Genomic DNA, 26,411 nt, shown 5'->3' on the forward strand with positions numbered 1-26,411 from the left:
TTAAACCAAACATAACAGACCAACATGATGTCTGAAAATATTGCAAGGGAGCTTTCTTTAACAATTCTCTGGGTTTGCTTTCAGAGCAGTGGAAGCTCAAGGCAAACTGAAGTGTGACTGTGGCACAAAACAAGACTTGGAATGTCCTGTGTCTAAAAGTAGGGAATACTTAGTCAGACTGAGCTCCACAGCCTCTCACTACACTGAGGGAATGGCATTTTAGCCAACAGCCGGTGATCTCCTCTAACAAATCCTAAAGCAGGGTTCAATCCACGTGCAAGGCTCTTGCTGGGCAGCGATTGGCCGAGACACTTAGTTATGTACCGCCTACATGAGACTACGTCATCGCTGCGCTGTCTAGAAGTCTGCAGAACAGTGGGAGAGCCGCACTGCACACCGACAGAGCTGAACGGGGCGAGGCGGCGGTCCCAGTGTGGCCCTCATCCGTCATCGCTATGGGAATTACCACAACGTCCAATATGAGCCGTGCCCTCACCCAGTACTATCTGAAACCGCTCCACCTGGACACACAGACTATAAAACACTGCAGTTGAGACTGTCGCTGTCCCAGAGCCTCTCTCCTCCGGAATACAGAGGATGATGATGATGATAAACGTCTAGAGATGAGTAGTATTAATCAAGCAGACAACTTGGACAAGGACGTTTAGTTGACCCTCATCTGTATTTTTTAAATCACTACGATGCCTGCCATGTGTGTGTCCGCAGTGGTAAGTTCATCACATTTTCATTCAACTCCCTATTTTAAGGACTCCATCAGCAGGTTCTTCATTTAAAGGGCCAGTGTCTGCCCCCCCCCCCCCCCCCCTTCTTTGCCTCAACTTCAAATGAAGTATCCCAAATAATTTGCAACCCCGATAGTTAGATTATTGGGTTTTAAAAATATGTTAAAATACCATTTTTACTTCAGCAAGTAAGTAATACATTCTATTTTAGGTGACAACACAAAAGTCAAGTGACTGGATGGACAAAGAAAGAACAGTCAGCAGTCTATTGTTGTCCAGTTATACTCCTAAACATGAAATGTCAGTCAGCAGAACTGACATGCTGTGATGACTCCTTGTCATATCAAAGTTTTGTGGTTCTACAGATTTTGAAAACACAATAACAAGGAAAAAATAGAAAAAATTAACATCTATAACATCTGATTTCCCCCCCACTGGGTGTAAGATAAATGTTTTCATCAAGAAGCACTTTGTTTTTATCACAGCATTTTTTTTGATCATACTGTGAATATTAACGATGGATGGATGGATATTTTCAAATGACATGATCTAGCTGATGATGTATGGTACGTACTGTAGATGAGTAGTTGTGTCCTCATCCTCGCAGTCCAGCTCAGCGGGTGAGGCTCTGTCTTTGTCTCCTGTCTGACGCAGGAAGGCAGCAGCTGAACTGAAATGATGTTGACATGTGCAAACAAAGAGTGGAGTCTGTCTGTCAGCTTAATGCAAGTATCCAATGTATTTTTGTTGACACTTGAAGGTGTTAGTTTGATTTAGTTTATCATTTTAGAAATTCATTTTGATAATATCTAAAAAGTGACAACAATGATAAAGTAAAGAATAAAATAATTCTTTATACAAACAATTTTAACCTTTCAATGTCCTAGCTGTGGAATCATAAACAAAAAAACACCCCATAAAAATATTTCGTTGCATTTTTAATTTGGTTGAGGTAAGAATAATGACACTCATAAATGTCACTTCACTTGTCATTACATATACTTACTATTAATATTACATACCTGAGAAGACGGCTCAGGCAGGTTACTTTCACAATTTAAAAAAAATACAAATCATACAGTCACTGGAAAACAAAATGGCTGAAGCTTTAGAATACAAGAAAAATGTTTTTGTGCAATTTAGAATGAAAGTATACATTAGAACATTGGAACCTTCACACTTCAAAAAATAACTTAATTAGTCAAAAATAACAATATTAGCTCTTATTTAGTTGCTAGCTGATGTAATTTGAGACCTTATGGGAGATCTGCAGCACAAGCTTGAACCATTTGCATGTCTGTAGTTGTTTGTAAGGCTCTGTGTGATATCAATTTTTTCATATAATTATGCCTGCGAGGACTGATTTGTGTGCTCTGTTGATGTGTAGCCCTCAATTACCTACCATGTAAAGACAATATGCCTCAAGTAACATGCAGCTGTCCACTGTCTGGGAACCTGAAGGGCATGTCCTGTCTAGTTAGTAAATACATGTTGCCCAGCTGGGCAGGAAATCAAACAAAAAGCCAAGATATTTTACAAATATTGCCTGGGAATCTAATTATATTAAGCAAAGTCAGAGTGAACTCACTTACTGAGAGATGTGATGCCAATTCAATATGTTGAATGAAAAAAGACATTGATGGAATCTGACAAAGCCCTGTGATGGACTGGCGACCTGTCCAGGGTGTACCCCGCCTTTCGCCCAATGACTGCTGGGATAGGCTCCGGCCCACCCGCTACCCGACCACGGATTGACGGTATAGAAAATGGATGGATGGATGGATGGAATCTGACAAAGGCGACTGGGCTCACACATCAAACCCTTTGCCATCAGGCTGATGTAAGATTTCAGTGTTCCACTCTATGGTACAAATGCAACCAGAGTAAAAGCCCTTGAAAATATATAATATATAAGCTTCTCAATCAGTATAACCCTCTGAGAGCCCAATGAACTGTTGGGTCCAAATGAACCTTGTGGTGTCAATCTGACTCAGTATAAAGACACTGTTCATTCACAGAACAGCATGAAAAAAACAAGTAATAGTAAAAATTTCAAAGGGGCAGTATTCCATTACTGAAAGTAGAAGTTATCAAAAGGAGAACACGTAGAAGTAAATGTGTGTCATTTTGTTAAAATATTCAGAGATACATATGTTTTTAGGCTTTTTCCAGCTTTCCTACAATCAGACCTTCTTGTGTATTTGCTCAATTTTAAATTCAGGTAAGATAACAACATTTAGCTATCTTTGCTCAGTTGTTTGAATGTATACAGTATCAACATACAGTAATCACGTCATTCAGGAATTGAGCTAAACTAACCGAATTGAGGGTGCATCCTGTTTCAGCTTTTTTTTCTGAGGGAAGGTCCACTATAGATCTTTAAAACTCCTGTTTGCAAGTGTTCAACACTTTTGCATAACAAACTACAAGATTGTTCTTGTAAAAGTAAAGAAAAAAAAAAAGTCTGAGGTCGAGTGAAATGAAAAAAAAAAGCCGTACACTCCCCACAACTGGATTTCATATAATAGTGGTCAGAACAAAAGCAAATGCTTACTAATAAAAGAAGAAAGCATGTTTAGGTATGATGAAGACTGCCAAAACATATGGAGGAAGATCCTCTTGTCAGATGACACTAAAAGTTAACCTTTTGGCCATCAAGGAAGCTGCTTTGTCTGGCACTTTGTTGCATCACCCCAAAAACACCATCCCCACAGTAAAGCATGGTAGTGGAAGCATCATGCTGTGGGGGTGCTTTTCATTGGCACGGACTGGGAAATTGGTTGAGGAAATGATGGATGGTGCTAGATACAGGGAAATTCTTGAGGAAATTGTGTTTCATATGGTTTTTCTTTATGGTTGTTGATTGGATAAATCTTATTAAACCCCCCAGTGTATCCATTTTAATTTGAGGTTGTAAGGCAACAAAATAGGAAAAAATGCCAAAGGGGCTGAATACATTTGTGTACCACTCAACATAAGCATTTGTTTAGCCTCTCGTCTTTTTTAAATTTTAAACCCCCCTTGAATATGCACGATTTTACCTGCACAAAATGGACACTGTTTAGAGCTTTACAATAAAGGCAACCCAAGCCATCAGAGACCAAAGTTTTCAAGTTTTGTTTTAATAAAGGGTTGAGTGCAGTTTCTTCTCATTATCAGTAAACTGGAAGCATCTACGCAATTAATCATTGCTGGCTATTGTCAGTGATAAATTCAGCACGACTGAGTCCAAACAAAGTCTCTTTCTCTAAGCTGCGGTACAAGATGATATTAGGACACACGGCAACAGGTGCTGGGTGAACTTGTGTGTGTTGGTGGAGGTTAATAGGTTTGTGACAGTGCATATGTGTTTCGCTGAGTGTTTATCTGCCACTGTGTTCATGTCTGTGCCTTTTGTGTATGTGTGCGTGTGTGGGGGGCTTAAGTTAACAGTAACAGTGGACGGTCATTACAGCTTAATGTCTTCTGCCACAACCATTCCACTCATGTATGTGTACACCACATAATGTAACACACATGGTACACAATGGCATACACACTCCATCTTAAAAAGTAGTTTGATTGTTTCTGTTATGACTCATTTTACTTAGTCAATGAAGTCCTGAAAATCTTCACATTTTCTGTGGGCATTACAACTCTATGGCATCTAAAGCTCCTCAGATGGCCTCCTGTTGTGTGGTAAAGGTTAAAGCATTAATCATAAGCCTCGTAACAGGATGTGTTTGGTAAGTGTTGCAGTTTTCCAACACCTTCAGATCACAACATTTGAAGATAAACAGCTCGTCTCTGGCAGTCTGGATGTGGTGCCGACATGCAGGTCTGTCCATGTGTATTGTAGTCACTTGTTTTTGGATGTTATTTGGAAATTTTAAGGCACTCATAGGCGCTTCTGTCTGTCATATCATATTTCACGTGGGTGGGTTCCTTTGGCAGATGCTTTGTGCTCCTGCAGAGATGTTTAAGCATTGATTCAGAACAAATCCAGACATGGTTCAGCATTATTTAGAAAAGTGACATATACATACATGTTTGCCACACTTTAACAGACTCTTTCTTTTTCAAATACACACATCCAAATAACATCCTCTGTTGATGACCACCATTACATGATGAGTTATGCATGGCAGCTCATCACATGCCTGAAATGTTCAGACAACTGGTTCATGCTCACAAACAAAAACAGGGAAGTGAGACAGGGTGGTTCATGTTCAACCATCTGTCACCTAAAAAAGCAGTGACCTATCAGCTTCTCTTCTGCTTGGATGCCTGCAAGCAGCTTGAGCAGTTTGGGCGTGTCCCTGGATGGCCCACACAAGAACTGCTGTTGGGGTTAGAATTACAGGGTGCTCTGCTTGTGGAGTCTCAAAGTTTACGGTTGTGAAGTTGCTTTTCATTGAGAGACTGTATATGTGGTGTGTGATAGATGGGTGTGCTCAATAAAAACCAGCTCTGCAGTGGTGGTGCAGTGGTGCCACACTGTTGCCAATATGATGTAAACAAGACCTACCTGACTAATGCCTCCACTCTCATATCTGTTCTCTCTGCTCTGTCAGCAAGTCACAGAGACATAAGTTCAATGTCCACTGTCGTCCCCTGCACAGTCTCCACAAAGAGATTAAGCATCAGCATGCAGCAGAATCAAATACTCCAGGATCAGGTTGCATCACCTCTACATAAATAGATCCTCATGAATTCTGTAAAACAATATAAGTTGTATGAAATGTTTTAGATCTGATCTCGAAACAGATAATGCACTTTATGGCAGTATAATAGGTCAGAGAAAACTTGGCATTATGATGGAAGGGCTGGCAGCATGAGGACAGAAATGGGTTCATGAATTGCTGATCAGAGGAGGTGGCTGTGCAGAGGCTCCAGACAGTGTCTGTCTTCTGTGTGTGTGCGTGTGTGTGTATATGAGTGTGTGAATACTGACAAAGTGCTACTTCTGCACTTTGTTTCTTTCTCGTTTTTTTTGTGCCTTTTGTTGGCTTAGCGTTTTGTCTCAATAGCTAACAGGAAATGTAACACAGCTGGATCTTAACTAAATGCACAAAAAAGATGCTTGGATAGATTCTTGACCACAGATAGAGACATACAGCCTTACAGCCACACAACCAATTAGGAGCATGTATTTTGCTCTCATTAGCTCACTGAACTGTTACCCTGACATGCTGAATAACAGCTGCCACAGTGGTTCTCTTTAGTGGCGTAAAACCATAACTTCAGTCAGTGCTGGGTCATATAAAGTCAGTGTCTTTTTCCAAAGTCTGAATAGAATGCACAGAACAAGATCAGCTGAGTGAACAAGTACATTTTCCCAATGATGCCTTTCAGGAGCTGTTATCATCTCTATTGGCGTCATACATCAAAATGTTTCTGAAGTGATTCTGAACCTTCATTCTTTCTGTTATATCCTTTTCTGGAGCATAGGTTTCTTGGTCTGTGACTGTAACATTTGGATGACACCTTCAACATCAGTTACAGTGCATTTATGTAGACCTGCTAACTAACTTTATTGTGTGATCTGACCAGTGTGTGCACATCACTGCTTATGCAGGTAATTCCCACCTGATTATATGTATTTTTCTTTTACTTTGTATATGTATTATATTTGTATTTTTTAACCTTGTTAAGACAGTGTGCAATGACTGGTTAGACTTAAAAACTAAATTAACAGACAGTAAAACAAAGGGTTCATTAAGTCTACACGTGATGGAGAAATTATGATGTAATTCTTTCTTGTCTACCAACATTATGTTAGTATTTATTTTGTCGGTTCAATAATGTGCAAGTTTGCTAGCAAAAAAAAGAAATGTTTTTTAATGTGCATTCTTTACATTGAATCTGACATTTCAATCAATCTGTGCAACCTTGAAAATTTGGGAGGATCTATCCACTGTTGTTCATTTTGTATTCTATTTGGCAATTAGAAGCTAGTTAGCATAAGGGGCATAAGTCACTGAGTTATTGTTTGGGGCCATCAGAATCCAATTTTTGATTTTTGTTTTATCTTGAAAAAGGAATAATCAAATGATATACGGATTCTGCTGCCTCAGCTTTTTGTTCTTTTGTAGAACACAGAATAACATATGGAGTATACATTCATTGTTTTGACAGTTGGCCTATTTTGTTTAACATAGCACTGTATCCTCTCATATTAGTTTGTGTGATCTATATTTTATTTGCCCATATGACTCTTAAAGTATAGTTGACACATGCAGTTATCAGGCTGTGAGAGTGATCTACAGAGGGATCACTTTCCATCACAGTGTTTACACAAAACAAGATGTCTGGTATTTCTTAATGAGCCCAACAAACACCAGCTCTGTGGGTACCAGCATGAAAAACTTGAGCTTGTCCTACATTAGAAAGTTCTTTTGATACTGGCATTGACTGGCAAACCTCAATTATGGTTGTGCTCAGAGCATGCTTTTTCAACAGTAAAATTCCCCAAACAAGCAGAGGGAACCATGGGGGGACTGTCCATTGTGTCCTGTAACAAGCAGAATTTTCTCATTTCTCTCTGCATGGGCTTCTTACCCTCATTTTACTTTGAGCACTGATGTGAATAAATACATTGATGTTACTGATACAACAGAGTTACAAGCTGCATGTCGAGAGCATACTCTGATGTTTATGGATGAGGTTCTGGGAATGAACACAAAGTGAATGTGTGGTGCAGTGAAAGGACAGTGTTGTGGTGGAAGAATGGATAGCTTAATCTCTATCCACTCTAATTGTAAAATCAGTTTTTTTCATCAATTCATTTTTTATTCTTTCAAAGCGATATAAATGATAAAAATACATAAAAACATATGCTTTGTTATGACTGTTAGAGTTAAACATGATACATTGATTTGATGTCATTATGACTCTAAAGTGATGCCTTTTGTTCAGTGGGAGATTAGGATCTGTGTTCATGGTTAGCAAACACACATGCGTCATCAGCTGAATTCTTCCCTCAGTGCACTGCTTCAAACTTACTAGTCCTGTTTGTTCTGCATACATGGGCCGCTGATCTTTACACTTGTTTGAATATAAACATTTTGCAGCAGTGACCACACTTAACAACACATTTCTTCACGCATCGTCACATCTAGCCTTTAGTGTCTTCATCCTTGTCTGTTGTGCTTTATCCTCATATCTCCACCAACAGTTCATGTCTTGGTCCCTATTTTTTCTGTTGTGACACCATAGTGTCTGATCCTTCATTAAGTTACAGGTAGCCTTTGCACTAGTGTGATACTTTTTATCATATTAGACATCAACATCTTCATCAGATGATTAAACTTTTTGTCATTGCTTACTATGCTTTGGACCCAGATGAACATAGAGAAGAGGTGTTACAGTGTCTGCATTAACAGACATGCCCATAACAAGGATCCAAAGGGCTTGGGGGGCTATGTGCCAGAGTGTCTTAGAAGACAACATACATACACACACACACACGCCTACTCACACCTGCACATAGACACAATTGCACTCACACACCAACCTCAAAAGATGGTTTCCTTTCTGTAACTGACAGACCCTGTTTTCTCTCTTCTTTCATTCTTTACAAAGCTATTAGTGACGCTTTGTGTTTACAACCAAGTGCCTTCACTAACAGTGTCTCCCCAGAGAGGTTATCTGAATGTGGCTGTTATCTTTTAAAGACCTCAAGTACTCTCCCTGACAAGCTTTACACAAAGCCCTCCTCTGTTGCTTCATTTGGAGGAATGTATTTGCAATATTTGAATTAAACTAAATTAATTTCTTCTTAAAGCCCTTCTTCAAAAACTAATTCTGAGAGACCATAACTCAACCCCAGAGGCCCAACATTAAAGTAGATAGTTCAACTCTTTTAGTTTTCTGATTTTCTAAAAAAAGACTGTTGGTGTGTGAGAAGCTCAATGTTCTCTCACAAAGAGTGGTAGCCAACTGGTAACAAGTTCACTGGAAGGAAATGAAACACTATTCCTCTGCTGCTTCTTCAAGTTGAACAGAGAAACAGGCTGCTGTTGATTAGTTATTAAACTACACGAGAGAAGGCAAATTAATGTTTATTATTGTGAGGCATGCCAGATGGAGTTTCAGGTAGTCTTTACTCTATCACAGAAGAAGATCAGGTATTGCCTGGTTTTCATTACCATAATTGATTATTTTTTTTTGGTTGGCCTTTGACAGGAGTTGCATAATCGCCTAGTAGCAATTATTTTGAATAATCATTATACAATCATAATTGCATATCCTTATATGTCAACAGGAGGATGAAAATAACATAATTGCCATCCCACCTTCCAACATGAGCTTCTCTGTTTGACGTTTGATTCCCACCCTAAATTATGCTATTTCATTGTTGCTTCTGCTTCTTCTGTTGTTTCATTGACACCTAAGTGGATGGGTACTGCTGCAAACTCTTTATTCCATGTGCTTAAATTCCAATATTTAACTGACTAAATCTCAATTAAATGTACAGTAAGTGGCATTAATGTAATGGATTTAGGTGTAAAACCAAACATGACGGCATCAATGTGGAGGCATTTGGTTTAAAACCAAATGAAGGAAAGGATTAGACAAAATACAATTTAAATGTAAATAACAGTAAGTTGTGAGACAGCTACTCATCAGATAATTTCTTATTTAATTTTAACCCCAACCATAACCCTTAAGTTTACATAAACGGCACTGAAAAGCTATGCAGCCAACCAGCACCTTTCAATTGACATTCTTTTAACAACAAAAGTTCATCTCATCAGATTCAGAATAACTTGAAAAATGTTTTAACCTGATTAAAAAAAATGATTGATGGCATCGTATTTAAGTATTTAACAACAACAGGAAAAAAAAAAGTGCAACTAGCTGTTCTAAAGCAAAGTTGCTGTGTTAGCCCCTTTGTATTTGTCTGATATTATTGCACTGACATGACTCATGTCATGTGTGCGTGTGTAACCCGAGATGTGTGGGTCATTCCCCTAAATCCAGCGAGCTGTTGGATTCCCGGCAGTGGTGAGAGGGAAGGCTGAACAGACAAAACAACAACAACAAGAAAATCCTGCATACATTGTTGTAATATGTAGCTATCTGTGCATCAGTCCATCTAATTGTCTGTTCATCCATCCATCCATCCATCCATCCATCCATCCATCCATCCATCCATCCATCCATCCATCCATCCATCCATCCATCCATCCATCCATCCATCCATCCATCCATCCATCCATCCATCCATCCATCCATCCATCCATCCATCCATCCATCCATCCAGTCCCAGTTTTCTATTTTACTTTTAGCATCAAAATGTTGATATGAGAAAGTTGTTTTACAGATAGAATTTTTAGTATCATAGTTTCATGTGTCATACTGTTCCACAACCTATTCCTTGGATAAATCTTGTCAGACAAATGAATGCCACATGAATGTTAAAAGTTCTGCTTTGCTAGCTGATTTGTTCAGTGCAGTGTGCTGCTGATCCTTTCAAACCATTTACATTTGTTTTATTCTTTGAAATAAATAAATTCCCACCAAAGAACAAATCATTGACAGGGCCTACATCCTCATGGTTCTTTTCAAACTAATTTGAAATTAGTGTATATTTAAAAACTATTTCCTTGTTTTTTTTTAATCATAACTGTTGCCTCCTCTTCTTCTCTCAGCTCTTATGTACAGTCTTTGCTGACATCTCAGCTCGGGTTTTGACCACAGCCAGCACAGATGACCAGCCCCCCCTTTCTCCACGTCACTATCAGCACATGGACCGAGACTCGGGCACCCAGCTGGTCTGCGACAAGTGCCCCGCAGGCACCTATGTCTCTGTCCACTGCTCTCCAACAACCGTGAGGGAGTGCAACCCCTGCCCTGAGGAAACCTTTACACGGCGCGAAAACGGTGTCCAGCAATGCCATCGCTGCCAGCCTCTGTGTCCTGCAGGCTTTATTGAGAAAACGCCCTGCACAGCCACCCAAGACCGCATCTGCACATGTCCACCCAACAGCTACTTGTCAGGGGACGGAGGTGGAGAGTGTAAGCCCCACTCCCTGTGCCGCCCAGGCACCAGGGTGAAAAAGCGAGGCAGTGAAACAGAGGACGTGCTCTGTAAGCCATGCACTAAAGGCACATTTTCAGATGTGGTGTCCAGCGCAATGAAGTGCCGAAATCACACGGACTGCCAAGCCCGGGGACTGGTGTTGCTTATACCAGGGACAAGAGAGACAGATAATGTCTGTGGTCCCGCCTCTACTAGCCTGCCTTCTGTCACTCCAACTACTCAACTGCGCCCTGCACCGGCTGTGCTTGCACAAGAATCCTTGATTTCCTCAACCTCTCCATCACTGATTGGGCCTGTACATAAAGGTGAGTATTGGAATTCTCGTTTTACTGCTGATCATGGTAGGTGTTAATGTGTTTAAAGTATGGATTGAGGTAGGTCATATTTTTTAGGATTTTCCTCTCAATTATACACAGTCACAGTCATTCACCTCATATTCTGCAATGTAAATTATTATATTATATTATATTATATTATATTATATCATATCATATCATATCATATCATATCATATCATATCATATCATATCATATCATATTATATTATATTATATTATATTATATTATATTATATTATATTATATTATATCATATTATATTATGTAAATATTCTCACACCTCTTTATATAGTATCAGTCAAGTTTTTGGTGCTGCATCATTACACAAATGACCCACATGTGGGAATTCTCAAATGCAGGATGTCTGTAGGCATGTAGGCAAACTGGTGGCTGCTCCCTATGTCCGGAATGCTAGTATTTGTATACTTATGGGTATTTCTGTCTTCCTCTCTCATAATTCTTTTCCACTTTTAATCAGAGAATGGAAAAATCCCCTCCCTCTCCCTTTTATTTCTTCTCTGTGTCTGCCTCCCTCCCTTCCTCCCTCCCTTGTCACCTCGAACTGTTTTTACATCATCCTTGTCCAGTCATTTGATAGAACAAACCATCCATAGCCTATATACCCCTTTACCTCCAAGAGAACCCCCACACCAAAAATACTTTCACTGTTGTTTGTGTTGGCATGGGATTGATGGCCTTTCAGCCAGTTAATTTGACCTCATCTTAGCCGTAAGAGGGATGGTGGTGGTGGGTGGCTGGGGGTGCCATACTCATGGCAGTTATTTTACACCTGTCATTTACTGTTAGTAGTGAGGTGTTAAGTGTGTGCTCAAAAGTGTCTTAACATATATGTAACAACTGTAATAGAAGTCAGCCTGCACTCACTGCACATGACTTTATATAACTCAACATGTACAGAGGCTTGGAAGTTATATCACAAATCTCCTTGCAATCACAAATTTTCAGCAGAAAATTTGCTTTGATTGTTTAAACTGGTGTAAACTAGGTCTAGAAAAGGAGATATCAGTTCCTGATGAACAATTGCTCCAGCTGTATTAAAGAAACTTTATGCTGCTGAATACATATTTATCTTGGAAGAAAGGTGACAATATTTTATCTTGATAGATACAGTAAATTTATCATTTGCTTTATCAACAAATAGTCTGTTTTAAAAGTTCACATGTGCTCATTTTCCTTTCTTATCATTCAAATACTATATATACACAGATAATTTGTATTGTATTAATTTGTAATCATTCTCCCAATAAGCACAACATGTAAATTTAATGGTGCTGGATATTATCATTGATATCCAAAATCAACTCAATTTCCAATTCAAAAGTCACCAATAGGATTTGATTTCCATTTTTATTCTATATTGATTTAATTAATTCAGTTCTGATGGGATAAGAACAAGAAGAACCAAAGGGTGGAGTTACAAAAAATCTGTACATCGACAGGAAAAGACAAATACTGGAATATTGATTTAGAAAATTTCAGTATCTATTTTGAATCAGAAATTTTGATTTTTACACCCAACCATAGAAAGTTACCTTTCTCAGGTAACTTACTATAATAGGATTACTGAGAAATGTTGTCTGAATTTCTTATTATCACCTGCAGTTTTCACTCATGAACATTCAAATAATGTGGTCATTTGGCATGTATATGTTCAACTGAGTTTAAATGGGCCTATGTGTTTTGTACATTCTCCAAAGTTCCATCTTTTTGCATTTTTTATACCTTTACAGTGAAGCATAAGTCCATATTGGACTGCTCTCATTCACATGTTTTCTAGTTTGTTTTTTCAGAGCTAAACGTGTTGCAAATTATAGCTGAAAATCAATCCATTAAGAATATGTGTCACTTAAAACATTTCCAGACTGTTGCTTGGTTTCAACAAAATCCTGGTTGTAGAACTGCAGTGTCATCTGATAAAATCTAAATTCAAGTAAATTAAAAACAACTTCTGTGCAGTGAATTTGGTTGTACTTATAAGTACTATTGTCTGTCACAAAGAAAGTTTTAATTTGCACAATGTCCTCAGCTTCTTTTCACACAATACACAGCAACCTGCTGGTTCAATCAAAACAAAGTTAATTGTGGACTAAAATCACACTGCTTTATCCTTTGGGGAGCACAAGTTTCTGCAACAAACTTCATGAAAACCCTCCAAAAGATAGTGATCACATATAGCTTCACATGCAACAGTGATATATTGCCAAAAGTAGCTACATTTAAATTTGTCTTTGCGATATACACATAATGCAAATATACAATATACATTTTTTACTTACATAACAGGTGACATTTGCCACTCACGTCTTGTTTAATATTAGTACTCATATCAGCAAAGGAAGTTAGTATATAGTATTCACCTTCTTATAGTGTTAGATATTCAGATGAACATATGTAAGAAACCAGTTTCCTTAGTGCTTGTCTTTAGATGTATGTACAATATGTGGACTCACAAATATTCACAATTATTATTTCCAATAAGCTATGATAGGACAGTTGAAGCATTATAGTACCTTAAAGTCCCCTATTTCTTTCTATGTGAGCCAAAACATCAGCATTGATTTAAGGATTACACTTGCACCTGTGTAACTTTCTATTGATAAGAGGATGAGACAGATTATCACACATAACATTCGGCATCCCATTGATAATTATACAACACCAACCCCATCAACAGCAGCACACAGACACAAAGCAAGCAACATGAAAGTGTTTGAGGCCACGATTATAATCAATAATGAGGAATGGTGCACTAATTTCAACGGACTGTTTTGTTTCCATGCCTTAGGACTGCTTTATCTACTGGTGTTTATGTTGGATGTTACACATAATCCTAACTGCTCTTTTACCAGTTCAGCAGATGCAGAGATTTGTTTGGCTGGGAGTTGCTGGCCAATAAAACATTTGAAACTTTTCTTCCAGTTAGATGATTAGAGTTGGCCTTGTTTAAACTTTGGTAAGGAGCAGAGTGTAGGATGAGCAATTCAGAGCTCATCTCCTGCGAATTTGCAAAGAGGAACACAGCTGGGTCTGAGTGATGCAGTGGGAGGAGATTAAGGAGATTAAGGATATGTTTGCAATTTAGGGAATATACCCAGTTTTTACTTATATTTAATTGTCAGCAAAGCATGGCCATCATTGCACATGTAAACAGTTTTCTAATGGTATGATGACTCTAATTGCAATAATGTGAAGAGTAGATCCCAGGATACACTGATGAGCATTACATCATGACCATCCTTGCCTAAACTAGGAAAGCTCCGACATGCAGAGGCATGGACTCTGATTGTGTTCGGTGGTATTTGACACCAAGATGATTCTTTAAATTCTTATCTATTTAGTGCTACTTGGGCTGTTATTTATTTCTACACCGAGACTACACTTAGTTCTTTTCATGTTTTCATGGTCAGAATGACAATTAAAGTCTTCCTTGCTTATTGGAGCTATTATAGATCATGTTTGTTCTTGTATGTCTCTGACACTCATGGGTTCTAACTGTGACTACTGTTGGCTGGTACACAATGTTTTATGCCTGGATCAACCCATCTGCTTTGCTGTGTGGAGATCCTCTAGACTCGGCCTTAAAGTCTGGCAATATGGATTTAACTCACTTTATAGTTGCTCAAATCTAAGCACCTGACTGTAAAATACTAAATAAGATGCAGAAATGCTGTCTCGAACAGACCGCAAGGAATGTGCGCTATGTGACTGACTCAGCGTAGTGTATCTGTCACTTTTTCATCTCTGTTTGAAATGTGTACAGTTCCATGAATTTCAGCTCTTAACCGACTGACCTCCTTATATTCTGTTTGAGGACTGTAACCTCCACTTGCCAGGGCCCCATATACAACGAAAAATCTCCAAAAAGTGGTTTTTCACTGGCTGTGGAAAAACTTGGGCTAAGCTCACTAATTCACAAATGCTCACCTATGGCATGGCACGTCTCCTTCATTCAAGTCAATCATCTTTCTCATTCACCACAGTTAAATTCAGTTTTATTTATATAGTGCCAAATTACAACAAATGTCATATCAAGGCACTTTAAAGATACAATCCAATTTAAGCCAATTAGAATCGAGTTAATTGTAATACCATCATATTCCAAACAAATCCTATTCATTAAATTCCAAATTAGTCCAATGCATACATACAGAGTCAATTAAAAAAAAGTAACCTAGCTAAGGAAACCAACAGATTGCACCTAAACTTCTCTTCGATCCAATCTCCTGCCCTAAGCATGCATGAGGCGACTGTGGAAAGAAAAAACACCCTTTTAACTGGAAGGAACATCTGGCATAACCAGGGTGGCCATCCGCCTCGACCAGCTTGGGTTTGAGAGGACAGGAAAGAGGGAACAACAAACACCATAGCACCAGGCCAGGAATACCTACTGAGAAAGTGAAACACAAATTAATGACAACAATAATGTTAAATGTATAGAGAGAAAAAAGAGAACAGAGTGAGGAAAGGTGTTTCATGAGAGGTCCTCCAACAATCTAGGCCTATAGCAGCTTAACTATGGGGTGTTTCAGGATCACCTGAGCCATCCCTAACTACAAGCTTTGTCAAAAAGGAAAGTTTTAAGCCTTATCTTAAAGTTAGAGAGGGTGTCTGCTTTCCGTACGTATACTGGCAGCTGGTTGCACAAGAGAGGGGCCTGATAACTGAAGACTCTGCCTCCCATTCTACTGGGAGGCAGTCTACTGCTCTATTCGGGAAAATATCTTACAATGAGATCTTTAAGATATGGTGGTATTTTAATTCTATTCTGAATTTAACAGGGAGCCAATGAAGAAAAGCTAAAACTGGAGAAATATGATCTCTCCTGTTAGTTCTCATCAGAACTCTGGCTGCAGCATTTTGGATCAGCTGAAGGCTTTTCAGATTTTTTTTGTACAGTCCAATAATAAAGAATTACAGTCTTCCAATCTTGAAGTAACAAATGCATGGACTAGTTTCTCTGCATCACCCTGAGACTGGATGTTCCTAATTTTGGCAATATTTCGAAGGTGAAAGGCAGCCGTACAAACCTTTTTTATTTGTTCATCAACATAGATTCTGGTCAAAAATAACTCAAAGGTTCCTCAATGTAGTACTAGAAGCCAAAGAAATGCCATCTAGACTAAGTATATAACTAGACAGTTATATACAACAGTCTTTTCTGAGAAGCAAATTTAGATCCAAACCCATGTCCTGCTTGATACTGGCTAGTAGAATGAGCTACTAGAAATAATCAATCAGTAGAATCTCCCTTTATTGTATCTTTAAAACTGTCTTTCACAATTATTAAACATGACAGCGCCAAACATAATCACTTCTTATTTTAGAAAACTTTTTCTATTTCATTTATGTCTTTTTGTCACGCTTTTTTCATGTACCATGAAAAATCTACTTTGGCTTGAATCATGCCCAACTGTAATCACTTTACCAAATGACTACAAATGTATTCAGAACATATTGTAAATTGTTCTCATCTATCAAATCTCAAAAGTCACAGCAACTTTCATACAGACTACTTTAGAATACACCGTTCACTAGAATAAAGGAAGTCAGTCAGAGAAACAGATGTTGGAAAGCAGAGGGGTTGGTTACTACTGATTGTGTAGCAGATTGCTTGCATGGATTAAAGTGTTAGGATTCCCTCCTGTGATGCCGTCTGTTTTTACTGTCAGGGTTTAGCATATCTCCCAAGTGAATTAAATTCTCTCCATCACTGTCTCTTACTGCCTCTTATCCCTTACTCCTGTTCTATCTCATCTTTTGCTCTCTTTGTTTTATTTCCTTTTCTTGCTATCTTAATTTGTCTCCATCAATTGCTTTGTCTTTCATCACAGGTACCTACAGCCAGTCAGCAGCCATTCAAATGAGGGAAATTGTGGGTGGGGAAGACCACAGAGCAGAGGAGGTCCATCCAGGCACTTCTGATCCACCAAATCGTTATCCCCCACGGACTCAACAGCCCGTGGGTGATGAGCATCTTCCGGGGAAGTCTAATTCAGACTCCGGGCTTGGGTCCGACAAGCAGGCAATGGAGGGTCTGGAGGTTGCAGAAGTAGTCAGGGTTGGAACAGGTATCACTAAGGTTGCTAGCCAGGGAAGCGCAGCTGGGGTCTCGTGCTTCTATAGGCCTACTCGCAGAGGTTCCCCAAGGCCAAGCACCCATGATCACTTTGACATCAATGAGCACCTGCCCTGGATGATAGTTTTGCTGCTCTTGCTGGTGCTGGTGGTAATCGTGGTGTGTAGCGTGAAGCGGAGCTCCCGGGTACTGAAGAAGGGCCCAATGCAGGACCCCAGTAGCATCGTGGAGAAGGCGATTCAGAAAAAAACGTTTGCTGCTCCGACGCAGGTCAGAGAGAAGTGGATCTACTACTCCAATGGACAAGGTAACCCTTTGATTTAATCTTTGATTTCAAAGTCTTGGAAGCTGTTTTGACACTGTTGTGGGTTACAAATAGTAACAACAACAACAAAAAGTGCTCTAGTAAGGTGCTATTTAACTGCAACTCTCCACAACAACTTTATTGTTTGCAGGTCTAAAACTTAAGTTGGGGAAGAGGAGCATTTTTCCCCCACGTATTTTTTTCATCTGGGGTTTGGCATAGATTTTGAAGAACAGTAATTAGTTTCTCTATAAACAAGCATCAGTCATTACACAGCTTGCATGTTTTCCAGGACTATTTTCCATAGGCTCTACAAGTATAGCTTGCATGTGAGGATAGTAATTCCTAGTTGCACACTGATTGTTTCAGTCTCGTGTCATGATATGCATTAGTTTTGCTCTTGTGTTTTGTAGAACCATCTGTTGATGTGATGGAAATGCTGTTTGCATCTAATCCAATCAATTCTATCCCAGAGCACATGGTGTAGAGGGCGATGGTTACACAGACAAGGACATGACCCTGTTGTAGTACCACCCTATTGTCACCATCCACCCCCAACATGCACACTCAGGTTCCCTTCCAGATCTCAGTTCTCCAATTTCAACTCGGTGCATTCCACTTTTGTTTTGTTTATATTTGTCTTCTCAGTCTCTGCTTTTGTCATTTCTTCACACTTTCTTTTGCTCATTTCCTCTTTTTTTAGATTTTACAGACTTTTGTTTGTGTTCTTCTTTTAACTCCTCCTGTTTTTTGTAAACCTGCATGTGTGTTTGCCTTCCAGTTGTTTTTAAATAACTCTAAAACTTGTTTACTTAATTGATCCTTTTCTCTATCATTTTATGACTTCCCTTATCATTTTCTGTTTCTAATCAACTCTCAACTAACTCTCTTTCCTGTCACTATTACATCCTGTCCACAGGTAAGGAACATTTTTCTCCGCTCTTTCAATTTCACTCTGACATCGAGAATGAGAACCAAACTCAGGGGACACCTCCTGCCTGAGATACCCGAGTCTCTACTTTGAAACTTAGTGAATGCGTGTGTGTGTGTATGTGTGTGTGTGTGTGTGTGTGTGATAAAGCTGAGCCACCGTTACTCTCTCCCTGCTCCCTCGGTGACTGACCACAGAGAACTGGAATTATCTGGTTTCAGCTGCATCAGGGTTGTTGTTTGGTTGGCAAGGCACATCAGTGGGTCAATTGGGTCTTTTACAGGACAACAAAGAGATATATAGAGAGAAGGAAATGAAGGGAGAGCGTGAGATAGTGCAGAGTGTGTGTGCTTATGTGCGTAGTAAGGTTGCATGTTTGACATGGGCGACGTTGTTGACTAACCACACTGGACTTCTCTGACATTACCGTACAGCTTTTAATAGCGCAGATACTTAAGATGTTTGATCAGGAGAAGTACAGAGTTTGAAATAAAGAATCAGAGACAGACCCCAGTGGAGATGTATTTAATCCTTCAGGCTGCCATCAAGGGCGAACAATTTGGGAAATGTGACCAGATGAAAGGCATTGCGTTTGACAATCAGCTCTGAGGCTTTTGAAAATGTAACATAATACGGGCTGTTTTTTTTTAAATTAACCTTTTTAAAGTGTGCACGTGTGTTTTTTACATTCGTGTAAACAATTGTGTTCCCCTGATTAGATGTGTAATCCCGAGCCCATGTGTATGCATTTATGTGAAGATGTATGTATGCACATGCAACTCAAACAGCCAGTTTACACTGCTATTTACTCTCTGGAACATAAAACAAAACTGTTTCTTAATCCTTCCAAGGTGCGTGGCTGGCTCCGCTTGAAGGTTGTAATACCCCTTTACTAGAGCTGTTAAAGCACTTGGGCAATAAAGAAGAAAAGAAGGGGAAACGTCAAAGCACAGATCACACACATACAGTGCTTGGCATTTGCTGAGAGCCGGTCAGGATATACTGAAGACTGCTACTCCTCCACAGCAGGGCTGAATGGGGCTTTCCGGAGCCACAGGCCAGGTTTATATTGCAAAGGAGTAGAAAAAAGTTATGTGCTCATCTCAAATGAAGGTGCAGCTGTCAGATTAAAGGAATCACAAAAATGTTTTATAAATGTTACCTTTAGGGAATTAACTGTCTGCTGATTTTCCCATCTTTTACCTAAACTTACTACCAGAATAAAATGACTGGCCACATGGTATCAGTTAAGAGAAATATGCTGCGAATGCATCCACGCTCACACACACACACACACACACACACACATCAAACATTTATTTACACCCCAATCTTGAACAATTGCTGGCACTTTTTCTTTCATAGAACAGTAATGGCTACCTCGGTCTTGCATATCTTTCTTATTAGATGTCGGCTGGGATGTTTGTGACAACCTCTGACACACTTTTGTTTTGATCACTAAAGTCACTGACAGGAATATAGTGCTAAATGGGAGAATAGCCTTTGAATTTGCATGTTTGGCCAGTCTGTGGGTACCTGCAGGTCCTTGATAATCTTAAGCTTTTTTGTATACATTCTCCTTTTAATATTTCCTTTACACTAAGTCAGACTGAGGGTGAGCGGGCTAATTTTCATAGCTGAGATATTCCATGTCCTCAAGGATGTAAATGTAAATGTGCAAACAAAACGGGAAATAATAACCACCCAAAGCATGCTCACATACCCATTTTCCATGTCCCTGTTTTACATTTTGAAACTCTGTGCTCCAGTTTGCACTGCTTCATGTTTGATTCAAGACCTTGCTAATCCCATTATAGAGAGAGTGAATGTATCAATGAAGTATGCCCCTTTTGAAAAGTCATCAGTCGGCTGTTTGTAGAGGGATTTATGCTCTTCCAGGCATAACTTGCTTGACTGAAGTCAATCACACCTGAACCTTTTAATCTAAAATTGAGAGGAAACCCAAAAAAATATTAACATCATGTGAACTTGATAATCTCTTGTTTTAGAATAATTAGTCCCTTATAGGTTTTTTTTTGTCATTACAATGCCATACACAGGTCAACCAATAGTGGTGTATAAAGTAGGCAAAACACACCCTTTCTCAGCTATCCTAGTTTCATCATGATGTGTCACTGTCAGACTTCCCAGCATCGAAACCTGCTTACGTGAATGGATCACATTCATCTCTAAAGATTCCTACATTCAAGCTACACCAACTTAATCCTTCGTTGCATATATTTTCTGATGTTGTGACTGCCTCTGATGTATAATAAGATGGATCAAATGATGTGACTATGCTGCTCCTTTACACAAAATCACTTTTTACACACACACACGTCTATCAATAACCAAGAAAGGCTAACAAAGACCAACAGACCAAATGACTTTGTCTTCACACCTCGGTGAAATGATTAATAACCACTGACACACTTCAAGGTTGCAGATCAGTTCTAAACCATATGGTATACATCAGCACCAATGTTGAGTTTAATCACAAGAAATGAAAAACATCACTATGAAAGTTTAAGAGCAACAGGTAAAAGTAGTCTGTGCTGGATGTGGTCAGCAGCCATATTATTTACAACATATATTTCCAAAGTAAGATGCAGATTGTTGAGGAAAACATGAAGGAAAACAACATTGTACCTGCCCACCATCCTTCCTTGTTAAACATCCACACTTTTAATAATGCCAAGTTCCACATCCAAGCCCGGCGGGGAGCCATGTGCTAGAATATACAGCTCTGTGCAGTGTCAGGGTGGGTGGGGTAGCCTGCTCTCACTTCAGCCTGGGACTGATTGTGAAGAGTAGAATTTCAGAGGGTTGTTGCTTGGTTGGAGCGCCTGCTGTGCTCCCACACATCTGCACACATATTTCATCAATTTAATTTAGTGTGTTCCTAAATTGCAATAAACACGAGAGGACTGTGTCATGTGATTAATTCAAGAGAATGGTATTTGTAGAGATGCTGACACACACAACACCCTTCTTTAGTTCATGAAGCACAATATTACAGGGTATAGAGGTCACAGAACTCACAGGGTTCTATTTGTTTTGTTTTTTTTTTTTTGTTTTTTTTTATTTGAACTACTCTCATTTGAGTGTAAAGTGATCAATCATTTGTCCTGGACAATTCCCTGGAACAATATTAACACATTCTTCTACAGTAATCAGTCATTTGTTTTTTTACTTAGGCTCCTAAGAATTTATTTAGTTATGTGGGTTGTTGTTATTACAGTAAGGTCTGAATTATTTTAGTATCCCAGAAACCTTACATAGGTTCTTAAGTTACTGAACAATTATTTTCTATCTGAGAATTCACATTTTCCTTCCAAAAATCAAATTAGCACACATCAATCAAGTCTGCTAAAGCAATCAGTCTATTTCAGCATATTTTTCATAGAAGGAAGGGTGAATCACTTTGTGTATTACAAACATACATTTGAAAGACAGGTTTACATTAGACATGTCCTGCCTCAGTTTCACACCGTGCTAAGGGATTGTTTTTTTCTTTTAAATTGGGGTTGCGTGAAAAATTGGTGTCTTGCCCACAGTAAACAGTTGATAAGCACACTCAGTTTTGAGAAGCAGTTGACTTGGCTCACTAAAATCCACTATAAGTCTTTCCATGTTTTGGGAAGATGTTTGCTTTGCTAGCCCATTCTGATTGCTGTCTACTGTTGGCAAGACTACTCAAATGTATGCACACAAAATGTCCCCGTAACACCATGTGATGTGCAGGTTGTGGGACCAGTTCATTATATGCTTGTAGAAATCATTGCTGGCTATAATAACTAAGGTGTTCTAAGTAGGTTACTTTATATTTTGGTAATGGTTGTTACTGAAAGCAGCAGAGAGAGGTGCAGCCTGTGTGATGTGAGGGAGAAATAGAGTGGGAAGGAAACATAAAGCATTTGAACTCGTTGTTATTTACATCTAATTTAAATGCTTTTTAAAAAATCCAAATCAGACAATGAAGAGGCATCACAGAGACAAACAACCATGCATGCTGTGATGACCAGGCTCGAAGGAGATGACAAAAACGGGAGAGACACATTTCGTGTGTATGCATGTATGCATGACAATAAATCTGATCTTAATCTATGACAAACCATTAAGATACTCAAAATCAAATTATGACAAAAAATGTGCTTTATTTGATACAGCCTTGTTCACCCACAATGGATAGTAATACCAGAATGGTTTCTTTATTGACCATTCAAGTGCCCGCTTTCCAATGCTTTCCAATGCTTTCCAATGACAGCTTCGCAGAGGGTCCTGCTTAACAAACCATCTCCTACGTTGATCCTCCTTGATGCATCTTTTAAAGCTATTCTTGGTACATCAAATGAAGAGCATATAGACTGAGAATACATAAGGCGATTAAATGATCCATGTGGTCTCTTTATTGCCTCACTTAAACCTGGAAGGTATGACAAGGAAAAACAAAACCTGAGCTAGATGGTTTAGTGTTTCCATAGTGACCTGGATAAGCAGCAGAAAGCGAGATGGAGAGGAGGTTGAATACACCACACATATCTTGGGATTTCTGTGCTATCAAGGTCACAGTGGAACGGTTATACATGGTCGTTGGCTAGGTTGAACTATTTCTTGTACTGGGGTTCCCACCAAAGTGATGTGGATAATAGATTTTTGGGATGAATACGCAGCACATTGAACCCCCTCATATTTGTAGTTCCAAAGAGAAAGAAAGAAGCAGTAGCATGAAACTTATAACAGAATCCCACAGAAACTGGGAGTGATACAGCTCATATGGGAAAGTCAGAAATTAAGGAATTTAGAGTTTCTGGTTTGGTTTCTGCTGATCAGCTGAAGAGGAAATTAAGTTTTGGATGGCGTATGCTTTTTTTCTTCTTTTGTTAATACTTCATGTAATCAGGCTAATTCATTTGAGATTTCAAAGACAGATTGAAAAACATTAAAATGAGTTCAATTTTAATTGCAGATACAGCACACTCAAAGCTTGATTATTGGCTTGAATGTTAAAACAATTATAATTATTGTTTGGACATTTCAACATGAATTCAGATTTTCATAAATTATTTGAACAAAGTTAAAGCGTTTCAGAATTTTAGGTAATGGAACACTGAAGCAAACTGAAACAAAGTGGAACAAAGAAATTAGTACCACAACAGGGGACCACCTGTACTGCCAAGTGGGATGAATCATCTTCAGAACACCATTAGCCAAGGATAGGACATGACATTTCAGTGCTTTTTTTCAGTGTGCCATATATTAACGAGAACTTTCTTATTATGTGCTGTCATGTGTGTGAAAAGGACGTTCGCCTCTAGTGACACATTTTTTGAAAACTTAGTTTGTCCCATCAAGGCAGTCATATGTCACTTTTTTATTGACAATTAGGAACAGGAGCAGGTTCACAAACTCATAGCCATAAAGAAACTCACTTGATCATACTTCGTACCAAGGCAAACACTTAAACATGTCCGCAGTTTGATATAATGAATCATCACAAAACTATGTAGGTCATTTAAATGTGTCCACTTAGCTGTGGCAGTGAGGCATACAACGCAGGGGGATTTCTCTTCTGTCGCTTTGTGTCATAGCCAGCGAAGTGGATGAGGCTTGACAGGCTCTCAGCCCAGACGGTCAGCACGCGAGCTCTGGCTCTCTGTAGGATCGTGCGAGTTTTGAGCAGAAGAAGGGGACACGCATGTTTCTCGTTTACGTGTTTCCATTTGAAAGCTGTTTTAGAAGAATCACTACAAACTGAGGTCAAATGAAGAGGTTTCTGGTTTTGGGTGAGATTTAGTTATAGTGTAAGGGGCTCTTGTTAAGGTTAGCTTAGGTTTAGGATTTGGGTTCATGTTTCAACTAAGGCTACTTTTGATTTCAAGTGAAGAATAATTTGGCATGTGAGACATGTCAGAGTGTCTCTGTAAGCATGTGGACAGACTTCACATGTCAGTGTAGACTTGCCTCTTGACTTGTGCATGCTTTCATTTCTGTGTGTTTACAGTTATGTACACGTGAGTGCTTGTATATGTGTGTCAAGCCATACTACTGGCTTACGTCCATTTAATCTCTCTGCTCTTGCCTGACTGACTCCTCAGAGATTTGTGCACTTAGCATGTTTGCTGCTGCATACAGTGATCAGGGATCAACCTGATGCTTATCAAAAGCAGTAGATTTATTTCTGTGTGGGTGCTCCACAGAGTTATTGCCTTTAGTGCAAATAAATTCACTAGGCTAAATGTGTTGTGACTGACATAGCAAAAATGTATGTGACTTTCATTATTGCCTTTTAGATTGTGACTAAGAATCTGTTTTGTTTGTCTGAGGATGTGAGTAAAAAAAAAAAAAAAAAAAAAAAACCCCGGTACAAATAGAGCTAAATACCACTCTACATCACAACACATCGGAATGGGATTGGTGATATGGTTGACAGGATTAGATGATCAATGGATTGTCCCTTGATTTTCATGGTTAATATGAGATCACTGGCAGGTAAAGTGGACAAACTTTGAGTTCTTATGAGAATGTAACAGGAATATTGGGAAGGTAACATTATTTATTTGTCTCACAGATACATGGCCTAAGGACTGACTTAACACCTCTGTATCTGACATTAAAACTGTATTGGTAGATAATTACTACAGACAGTGAAGGAGGTGGGATTGCAGGGCTTGTTAACAACAGATAGTGTAATCCTGGACACTTCACTGAGAAGAATTAGGATTCTGTTCATGTTGACTACTGAGAGAGCTCAGTTATTTTCTGACGCTACAAAAACAACACCCCAATTCATTAATTTTTATAAAAATCCTTAATAAAACCTCTCTTTGCTAACTTTTCAAAAGTTTGTAACAGACTGTATTTATTTTCTATCATAACAATAATCTCATACAGTATACTTTCCTTTTGGTTATTATCAAAATATATTATAATATAGTATAATATTATATACATATATAAATAAATATATATGTATATATATAGTATATGATATATAATCAAACTGATATTTAGCTAAATCAGCATAATCAACAGTCTTCCATCATTATCCATTTATTAAGGCGTTCTGTTACAAGAAGGGTCATATTCAGTGCAATGAAATAGCATGTTATCCAGTGTAATAGGTGGAAAGTTAAATAACTCGGATGACTTCCATAGGTTTTCTCAATAGTATTTAAAATCCTGTCCGGTATAAAAACAAAATGTAATTCATTCTGTCATTATATCTTGTAATAACTACAAGACAGTTTGACTGCCTACTAATAGATTTATTCTTTTAGATCAGACTGAACTGTTCTGCACTTGATTACTCATCTGTGGCTAATACTGGTCAATCTTTTCTTATGTACATTAAATGATTCTGGCCTGTCTGGGTACCTGGCAGGTTTCAGTACTAGGCTATGTTGATGTAGTTGGATGTCGGTTTGCAAAGTTGGACTGATGTACTGTTGAGTATATGCTTATTTGCATATTTTATTTGCAGTTTCAGCACAAATGAACTCCCCAGCTCGTCGAACACAAGTCACAACGAGTGAACATTATTTCATCATTAAGAGTTATTACAGAGGACAACTCAAGTCTTCTGAGATGATAAACTTTGTAATGGTTGAATATTAAGCTTAAGGTTTACCATCAGTATGTAGTCCAAATATATACATTAAAGTTAACCAAAGCTGAACTCAGCATTAAAATTTAATGTAAAAAACATTCCCATCCTTAAGCAGATGATGTTCATGTGAAAAAAGTATTGCTTATATATTCAAAAACAATTTACTTTGCTTTATATTATGAATCATGTACAGCAGATAATATGAAGCAGCATAACAGTTCTTTATAGAAACACTATAACCCTTATACTTTAGATTAACCACTCAGGGGATAAAAATAAGGTGAGCTTCAACATGAAGTATCTCAAAGAAGCACAATAACTCATTCATATAATTAGGTTAAGACAGATTTCCTGACCTAATT

General features: G+C 38.6%; 1 protein-coding gene across 1 annotated transcript in view; it reads left to right on the forward strand.

Annotated features, from left to right (window-relative positions):
- The first annotated feature begins 368 nt into the window (after window positions 1-368).
- The window catches only part of tnfrsf21 (tumor necrosis factor receptor superfamily, member 21), a 43,228-nt gene continuing 17,185 nt past the window's right edge, over window positions 369-26,411 (forward strand). Inside the window, exons 1-3 of the mRNA XM_072362676.1 lie at window positions 369-728; window positions 10,379-11,075; window positions 16,961-17,512. Of these exons, the coding sequence (XP_072218777.1) occupies window positions 702-728; window positions 10,379-11,075; window positions 16,961-17,512 (1,276 nt within the window). The 5' untranslated portion in view covers window positions 369-701. The remainder of the gene's footprint in view (window positions 729-10,378; window positions 11,076-16,960; window positions 17,513-26,411) is intronic.

This window comes from Leuresthes tenuis, unplaced genomic scaffold (genome assembly GCF_036924035.1).
Source record: "Leuresthes tenuis unplaced genomic scaffold, fLeuTen1.0.hap1 SCAF_13, whole genome shotgun sequence".
Lineage (NCBI taxonomy): Eukaryota > Metazoa > Chordata > Actinopteri > Atheriniformes > Atherinopsidae > Leuresthes > Leuresthes tenuis.